Here is a 9,780-nt window from a genome sequence, read left to right on the forward strand (position 1 = left end):
TTTTTATAAATATATATTTTTAGTTTTTTAAAATGTTTGCAAAAACTGCCAGAACAAGTCTTGATTTAAAGTAATTTAGTAATGACATTAAAAGCAGGCAAACATTCAGAGAACAACATGATTCATTGAATTTAAGTATTGGTTTGAACTTTTGTGTCTGTAATGAAACAATAATAAGCACACAAGCCTGCTTCAGTGTTCATATGCCCTTGTGCTTTCTGTTATCATTAGTCCTCTTCATATTATCCATTAAGAGAGTCCTTCTCTTCACTTTAATGTAAATGATGGGAGCTACAAACCCACAGTCCTTGTTTTGTGCTAAAATCCATTCCAGAGTTTGAGGCAGCAGAGCGAGACATTCAGTCACTTCATTTATCAACACTATGTGTTTTCTTGGGTCATTGCCTTACAAAAACAAGACTCTCTGCATCAAAGTATTTTTAAAGATGCAGGGAACTCACAATACATGTCGCCTAACACAGAGCCTTGAATCTGCCCAGTGGCTATGAAAGAAGCCCAGTTTTTTAGATCCCTAACCCTGCACTGAGGAGAGGCACATCTACAGCATTTCGGCCTTAGTCTTTTGGACAGCATAGTATTAAACATACAAAGTCTTAGATAAGTAGATATATTTTCTGCCCAGTTAATCATTTTGAGGAGACAAAGGGGATATTAATTAAAACTGTGCAACAATCGAAAATATTTTAAATTTAGAAGTGTATTTACCAACACTGAGGATGTAAATGAGCACAGCCAGAGCTGTGTTAATTTGAATACACCTCAGCTGGTAAGGACGTGCCTACTGCGCACAGGTGGACTCAGAGGGATAGTAGAAAAGAGAGTGTTTACTGCAACTCCACTACTTTAATATGGTTGAAAAAGTCCACAAGCATATTTGGCAGCTGCAGTCATGCAGTCATATGCCATTCAATTCGTCTTTTAGTTTGTTCAGTAACTGAAGCATGGGTCGACCTGTAATTCTGTAAAAGTCCCCCGTATTTTGCTCCTGAGAGTGATGCAATTTACAAATACCATCTCACCTCAAACATGTCCTTGACTCTGACGAGATCTCAGATGGCTAACAGAACAACAGAACAAATGGATTTAACAGCAAATTACTACTTTTAATGACTTGTACAGCCTTACAAAGTAACTCTGTTCTGTTGTTGTAGATAGCTCAGCTAATTTAGCTAGTTAGCTTGGTACCTAATGAGTTAAAGTGACCCAATGTTTTAGAGATAGTCAAAAGGTTGTAAAATGTGTTTTGACATATGTAGCTAATTTAAAAAAATTGCAAGTTACTACTATTGATTTGTTTTAGGTCCTTACAGAATATATGAAGATGTCACCACTCTCCTTCTTAATCCACTGATGGTAATCAGTACCCTTTTTATTTCAACAGTGTACAGTAACTCCAGTGTAAAACACAGTTTCTTTCAAGCCACTGGTGTCTTTGAGTTTTGCACAGTCTTAGATCTTAGCACAAAACACTGAGTTCTTGCTACAGTATGTTTGCGTTAGTATGGATGATGATGTCTGAGTTCACACTACAGTACGTCCTACATTTATACAAGACAAAATTATGATTGTCACCTCACTGCACTAGTTTACGGTAAATGTTTCTGTCTGTATTCAACATATCAAGCAGATATTTACATCACATTATACATTTGTCTTTCAGTAATGCAGCAATGATGGAACAATGTAAATCAACAACCTTGAGCCAACATCCATTTCTGTTGAAAAACATAAACCCAGCCAGTCTCTAAGATATTTAGGAAGCAGTCAGCTGGTAGAACTTCCAGTCAAAACCAAGCTACAGTTTGCACAAGTGTCCACTTGGCCTCAAGAATGAACAGATTAGATTTGTTGGTCAAAGGTCAAAGTCACAGTGACCTCAGAGCTGTCCCGTTCCTGTGAGTTTAACTATCTGGCAGAGGCATACAACAGCAAAGTGGCACCTCTCATTTTTGTTTTGTTAAGGAACTGACATTTCAGCCTGGTGTCACAGAAGGTTCAACCTTAAAATGAAATTTAAATCATTATATGTTTGTGTGTGTGTGTGTGTGTATTCAGGTGTCTGATGGGAGTTTGACAGTGCTATCCATCACGCGGGAGGATCGTGGGGCCTACACCTGTCGAGCCTTCAGTCCCCAGGGCGAGGCCATTCACACCACACGGCTGCTAGTACAAGGTAGGTACAAGTCTATGTGTTGCTGTGTGCTACTGTAACAAGCTTGAAGCAACTTCCATAAAGAAATAATTGGATGAAGAAACATTTAAACATTTGGTGGGTTTTTGCAGGTAAAGTTGTTTTTCTGTTATATTCGGCATCCTACATGTTTTCATCCTCAGAAAGCATCTGCTCACTGTTTCACTTCCTGCTATAATGTTTATTAATTTAGAACAGGGGTGGGCAATTAATTTTTACAAGGGGCCACATGAGAAACCTGAACTGTGTTGGAGGGCCGAACCAACGATAACTTGAACTTAATTCTGCTCAATATTCATTATCTCCCGTTGTAACAAGCAGTAAATTATATGTGTTGATTAGCTGCTACTGGTAATCAGAAGAATAAGCATATTCTATAAATATTTATATACACATATGAAATTGTGGTGTAGGTCAAACAGGAAAATACTCCTATAGAAGTAATAAACAGTAAAAACCAAAACAAACATTACATCACAGTTCCATTTTATTTTCTACTTCACATAACACTAAAAAGGTGTTTTGCAGTACGGTAAAGATGTGCATTTTCAGTTCATTTTACTTGTTCAGTGAGAGAAATCCAGTCTGGCTTGGGCTTGAACAAGTGCATCTTGGATCTTAAGTTCACCCGTGAACTTTTTTCATTCATGTTCTAATTTGATGGACCTCACGCGGGCCAGACAGGGACGCCCAAAGGGTCGGATGTGGCCCGCGGGCCGTAAAATGCCCAGGTCTGATCTAGAACATTCAGGTGTGTTAAAGCTTTTTCAGTTATCTGGGAAAAATCTCAATAATTCCACATGCATAGTCACAGGTTGACCCAGTTATCCATTCAAAGGAGCACAGAACTTAAACCAGTGTTTCCTTCTATTTCTGAGGAATTCTTTTGCTAATATTTTAATATTTCCATGTTGTCTAAATTATGTGGATGTTATAATTCCTGATAATATGATAAGATCTATTTATATTAACTGGCACTAGTGTCCTTATTTACCTAAAATCTATTTGTGAAGCCAGGATGATCTTTTGCAATATGTACAGTACGTTAATGTGATGTTGATTGCATAATAACATTGTTGGTTATAATGGATTGGCATTTGTGCCATTTGTATAATTTTCTAATCCCTGCTATTGAATGGGATGTTGTGTGTCCATTCAAGGTGTTTCAGTCATCTACTGGATTTTTGTGGTCCTCACATTGGATCATTGGGTCAACATTTGTGTATACAGCAGCTTCAGAATTTTTCAGACCCCTGCACTTGTTGCACATTTTATTTTCTTTTTCTTTTTAAATCAATAAAACAGATTTTTGCCCATCAGTTGAAACATGTTTTTAGAAATGATTGCACATTTATTAAAAATCAAAACTGAAATCTTCTATTTCCAAAAGCACTCACAGCCTTTGCTGTGGTGCTCCAAACTGTGGTCAGGTGCATCCCGTTTGCTTCACTTCTCCTTGAAATGTGTCTAGAACTTGACTGGAGTCCACCTGTGGTAAACTGAATTGATTGGGCTTCGTTTAGAAAGGCACACACCTGTGTATATTAGGTCCCACAGTTCACACAAAAACCAAGCTGTGAAGTCCAAGGAACCCAGAGCACTTCCATTATTAAATTTTGTGGTGAGCTTCAGAAGACTAGAGACTATACAGTAATGCTTTATGTTCCCAACTGATGGAAAGAGATTTAATTCTTTTTTTGTCACATTTTAGAAGTTTGCCTGATATTCAGTAGTGTTCTCATTATACAGTCATGTACACAACTTTTAACTTTTTGGTTGGTATGCATGTGATACAGAAGATTAATGCTTTGAGAGATACTGTAATCGAATATTTTAATAAGCCAGTGCTGTTGTTGCAATTTAACAATTATATGTATATTGTTACGTACATATTCTGTATTATCTGCATATTTTAGATTTGTTGGTATGTTGATTTTGATATCAGCTTTTCTTGAAAGAACAATTTATAAATTTTGCTGAAACGATCTGGTTGTATACTTTAACTTGATCTGGTATAATGTTCACCGTGCTGTTGAAAACTCAGGTGAACATCTGTAGTACAAAAAGATTTAAACAATCTTGGAGCTGTGTTCTATTTCACAGGGGTCTAGTAATTCACCACAATATGGACTGATATGTGCTACAGTACTGTATGTGGGAGGAATGCAGTATCAGCAAATGGAGCAAGACAGACTTCGGTAATGGCACATCAGCTCTCTTCATCCCTTCTAAAAAACAGCAGGCAGTTTTAATGAGCTGGGTCGAGAGTCTAGGGCAGCTTTGCTGAAGAAAACCATTCTTGTGCCTGAGGTGCAGAGTCATGGAACAGATACAAATATAATATACAAATATGATTTTGGGGGCACACAGTGTTGAACCAGCATTTAATGATGAACCAGGCGTGTTATTACTGACATGAAACAATTTTAAAAGACTAGGCTACAGTCAAATGCAATGACTGGATCCAAGTGTAGAGTACACAACAAACACCTAGTTATGGTCTCAACATTTTACAACTTTTTGTGGATAAAGAAAAAAAAATGAAGTAGCAACAAGTAAAGACTGCTGGCAGGATGGGCAGCAAACTAATTGATTGGCCTCAAACAAAGAGACATGAACTAACTGACTAAATGCTTTTTGGATAAAACCACCCAGGCCTGTAGCACAAAGCGTTAACGTTGGTGTCTCAGAGATTCAGCAACCAGGCCCTGGAACAACAAAACATATATAGTGAACTTGACAGGTGATGAAAATCATCAGGTTTATTAGTCAAGGCACACTATTGGCCATTTATCCCTACCACCTGGACTTTTCCCTGCCAGTGTGAGTGCTGGGCAGACCTTAGGGCCACCTCAATTTCAGCTCCATGGACAGCACTTGTGACAATAGGGGCATAGTTTTAAGATGGAGTGGGCTGGAAGAGTAGCAGTAGAGAGAGAGAGAGAACTAGCTGTTGTTTCTGTGATCCAAGATGAATGGATCAGAATTCTGTATGTGCTCTTGTAGAAATGTTGTTTCAAACAAATCAGTAAAATTCGTAACTAGCAAACAGACCTGCACATAAACAAGGACACAGAACATCATCTACTGAGCCACAGCAGCAGAAACTATGTGAACCCTCACACCAAGTCTTTCTTTTTGTACTTAACCAAGTGCATAAAGTTATTGGAACAAAAGTATTAAAAGTGTTACTAATGAATCAGCAAGTCACACAGTGGTGCTTTGAGGCAGCTAAATATATTTGTCAGCATTCTAATATACTCACGACAGTGGCTGGTAAGAGAGGCTAACATGGTGATGCTTAGCAGATATAATGTGTATGATCGCTGCTGGGTACTCTATGTAATAAATGTAGAAATAGAAGTGTAAAAGGAAGGCATCACTAAGATGTTAAGTAATTACAAATCCTGTCCATTTAATACACTTTGTTTTTAGCTAAAGCCCAAAAAGAACAAGACCAACTAATCTGAGAAACAGAAATGTCAGTAAACCCTTCGATAGTGAGATTTCTTTTGTTTGTTTGTAAAATATCATGTATGTGTAGATTTGATGACAGATTTGAGCTTCCTGTACATGTTGTACTGAGCTGTAGATAGATGCCAGAGTTTAGTACCAGAACAATGAAAAAATGAAGACAACCTTGGTGAGTTTTCTGGATATGGATGGAACCGAGCTATGGTGATTTAAGTACCCATGCTGTGTCCTACCTTTTTACATGCTGTAGCTTCTCTGTGCTCACAAAGTAATCTTTTTTTTACTTTGTTCAAATCAGGATTGTTTCAGTTTCTAACAACATCTGCTGTTTGATTGTTTGTCTTAAAATATGGAAAGTAAAAACCAGGAGCATGCTTCATTTTTTTCTCAGAAAGATCACTGAGAAATGCTGAATGAGAGACTGGATTGAGTTAGAGATTAGTGGAACAGGGTCTAGTCTGGATGTGACAGCAGGACTTTGGTTCATTAATAGTGAATGTATTCACATTTTGCTGTGGCTCTTGGGATTGACAGTTTTCACTGAGTGGATAATAGCAGCAATATCAAATCAAAATCAAATTTTATTTGTATAGCGCCAAATCACAACAAAAGTCATCTCAGGACACTTTACAAAGTAAGGTCTAGACCTTACTGTTATCAATATTATTACATAGGGAAAACCCAACAAATCCCCCTTGAGCAAGCACTTGGCGACAGTGGGGAGGAAAAACTCCCTTTAACGGAAGAAACCTCCGACAGACCCCGGCTCTTGGTGGGCGGGTACAGGGAGAGAGAGAGGACACACTACGGGAGAGAGGAGACACACAGTTAGTGATGTGTAATGGTGGCATATAGAAGCATAGGGAGAGAGAGGAGAGGAGAGCAGGAGGGGAGGGGAAAGAAACTCAGAGCATCATGGGGCCCCCCAGCAGCCTAGGCCTATAGCAGCATAACTAAGGGAAGGCTCAGGGTCACCTGATATGTTCATTTAACCAGTCAGCAGCCAGACAGAATCCCAAATGAGCTTTGAATGTGCATACATGATGGCTAATCAATGATTACCATTGTTTATCCTGGAAACTTCAGCTTTATTTTTATTTTAAGTGATTTCATTTGATTATTTAAGTTTTATTTTGAATAAAACAGAGTTTACAAGAGTGAGTTTGTTCCAGTGTTTGCATCATCTGTATTCATGCCAGGTCAGTTCCACTACAGTCTACATTAAAGGTTTTTTTAGATTAAAGGTAAATTTAGATGCATAACGATGATGATGAGCAACCTGCAAAGTAGATAAAGTTACTCAGATTCAGTTAAGTTTAGCTTGACTTCAGTAGCATTTGATGTAATATAGCATCTTTTCAAGCTGTATGGCTTTAGCTACTGTACATTCAATTACATATATATAGAGAATGTGAAGGTATGTCACGCCATGTTGAATGTTGAGATGGGGTTGCCATTTTGGCACTGTGTTTACCTGCTTACATTCTTGTTCTGTTTGGCTTAAAAGTTGCTTAAATAGTTTAGATCTCACTTTATTGACCATGGTATTTCAGAATGGGTAAACTTAGCTGACTGTTGCTAACTACTTGTGTATCTAGGGATCCCAATGACCAGAATGACAGACAGAAAAATGACTCCACCCCGATCTCAGCTCTGGGTTTGGGAGCTAACGCTAGACACCAGATGTTGGCAGATGACACAAATACTGTCCGGTCTATGCTCAAATGCATCAAGTGTGTGCTTCTACAGCAACTTTAGGTCTGTCTAACCAAAGATGATAAATGCTAAAACAGCAAACATGACAATCCAGCTCACGTAACTTAAAGATCGCTGCTCCAGATGAACATAGCTGAGTGGTCGTGACCTAATCTAAACTAAGGAGGCTTAGGCTAAGGCTTTATATGTCAGAGTCTTCACATGATTGCTTTCCACTTTTGTGGACAGTCAAAAAAGCAGCAAAGACATGCTCACTTTTTGATAGAGAGCCAAAGTCCCTTGACTCACTCATGGACTTACAGTGCATCTTATGTCAAGCCATGACATTTGATCTTGCAGGCGTCTAAGGCTCATCCGAAATGGTGTTTGTTAATGACAGCTAGAAACATAAATACTGAGGAAATATTAGATATTCGTTTTTCAAAATACATGCTTATCTAGATAAATAAATGCCAATGAAGCCATTATTATATGAATACCTGACAGCCAGCTAAAATAAGAAAAATATTAAGCAATGACAAACCAGAGAATTACAGTGCTACTCTTACAATGCCTACTCTAATTACCTTGCTATCAGCATGAATATGTGTGTGGCATTGTTGGTCCACCACTTTGGTCCAGTCTAACATACTATCTCAACACTTCAGCGGAGTGGCATAAATTTTTTACATTAATGGTCCCCTACTGACTTTGGTTGATCTTTTGATCCTTGGACTTTTAATTTATCGCCACCATGAGGTTTATATTTAAGGTTATGAGCAAAATGTCTCAACAACTATTGGATGGATTGCCACAAAATTTCCTACGGATATTAACGTTCCTCTCATATTAAACTGTAATGACTTTTTCAATTTTCTAACATTTTGATTTATGGCCATATCATAATAACTGCAAAACCAATGACAGTCCCATCAACCTCAGTGTCATTAGCAACACCTTTGTGTAATTAGCAAATACTCGAATGCTCACACACTAAGCTGAGATGGTAAATGAGGGCAACATTACACCTGCTAAACTTCAGCCTGTTAGCATTATCACTGTGATCAGGTTAGCATGCTGATGTTGGCATTTTGCTCATAACACAGCTACAGCCTTAGAGAGGTGCTACAGTAGCATAGCTGTAGATATTTAGTCATGTTGTTTTACATCACCACTTTGTGGAGTTGGTTAGGTAACATTTAAACATAATAAATGATAATAATAACAAAATAAATGCATACTCACATTACATATCATTAACACAGGACTGTCAAAGAATCCCCTAGTTAGTCTAGTGGATTTACCATTATTTAAAAGCAATAACAAACTCATTATGGTATTGAAAACAACTGGCCTACAGTACACAGTAAGTGATGACTACAACATCAGTAGAGACAGTTATCTTTTTTGTTCTAGCCACAGTTGGACCAAAGATTAAGTACCATTACTTCTTTGGTTGTTTTGACCCAATGGGACACTTAAAAACACCTCTATATAACTTGTTTGCAAATGATAGAAAAACTCAGAACTGTTAAATATGTGTGACTTTGCAAAAGAAAAAATATAGACTAATACACAGCAGATAACTAGCTCGGTGTGAATAAGTTCACTGAACTTATTTTTAAGTGTAATATGAATTAGTTTGCTTGCATCAGATCTGCTCTATAGAAAATGTGTTTACCAGGTTTATATGTTACTTGTCCGTTGCTTTCATTTATCAGAACTAACAGTGATCATGCTCACACAGACCAGGTATTTCTGTTTGCGGCTGAGCACAAAACCAGAACTGAGCCAGAATGGTTGTTTGACCCATCCTGTATAACTTACAGGAGAGACAGATTAATAAAAGGCCCAGCTGGAAAGCCACTGAGCAGCAGATCAGCTAAGAGGCTACAGTGCCAGCAAATCTCAAGCACTCAGCTGGTTCCAAATAGGGCGGGTTGGCACACACTCAGTGTTGGGTGTCCTGCTAAGGGACTGGCAGATGGAAATGCTCTGCCTGTTAAAGGATCAGGCTGTGGGCTACAGATCAGGACTAACATATAGGACTAGCAGTTTATGGTTGTTACACTGGCTTGGCTCAGTGTATATGCGTATCTGAGGGTGGGTTTCTTTATGCAGGGAAATGAGTGTGTGTTCTTTTAGGTCTGTCCTCGTGTGGATCAAAAGTTATGAACAAAGTGGAAGAAATTAAAGGCCAAATGCTTGAGTAAGGTGTGTGTGTATGTGTGTGTGTGTGTGTGTGTGTGTGTGTGAAATGTCAGGAGAAAGAGTCTGAGTCAAAGGTTATTAAGTACCAGCCTCTTATAACGGCTGTCTCACAGTTGGATCTTGATGTACGGTGCTTGTATTTATAATAATTAAAGAGTGGTGTTGAGTGGGTTTAGATGACAGGAATG

General features: G+C 38.2%; 1 protein-coding gene across 1 annotated transcript in view; it reads left to right on the forward strand.

Moving 5' to 3' along the window:
* The window catches only part of LOC109967660 (protein turtle homolog B-like), a 169,072-nt gene that overhangs the window by 81,596 nt on the left and 77,696 nt on the right, over positions 1-9,780 (forward strand). The window contains 1 exon segment of the mRNA XM_020613396.1: positions 2,077-2,194. Within this exon segment, the coding sequence (XP_020469052.1) occupies positions 2,077-2,194 (118 nt within the window).

The sequence above is a fragment of the Monopterus albus genome, unplaced genomic scaffold, assembly GCF_001952655.1.
Source record: "Monopterus albus unplaced genomic scaffold, M_albus_1.0 scaffold134.1, whole genome shotgun sequence".
Taxonomy (NCBI): Eukaryota; Metazoa; Chordata; class Actinopteri; order Synbranchiformes; family Synbranchidae; genus Monopterus; species Monopterus albus.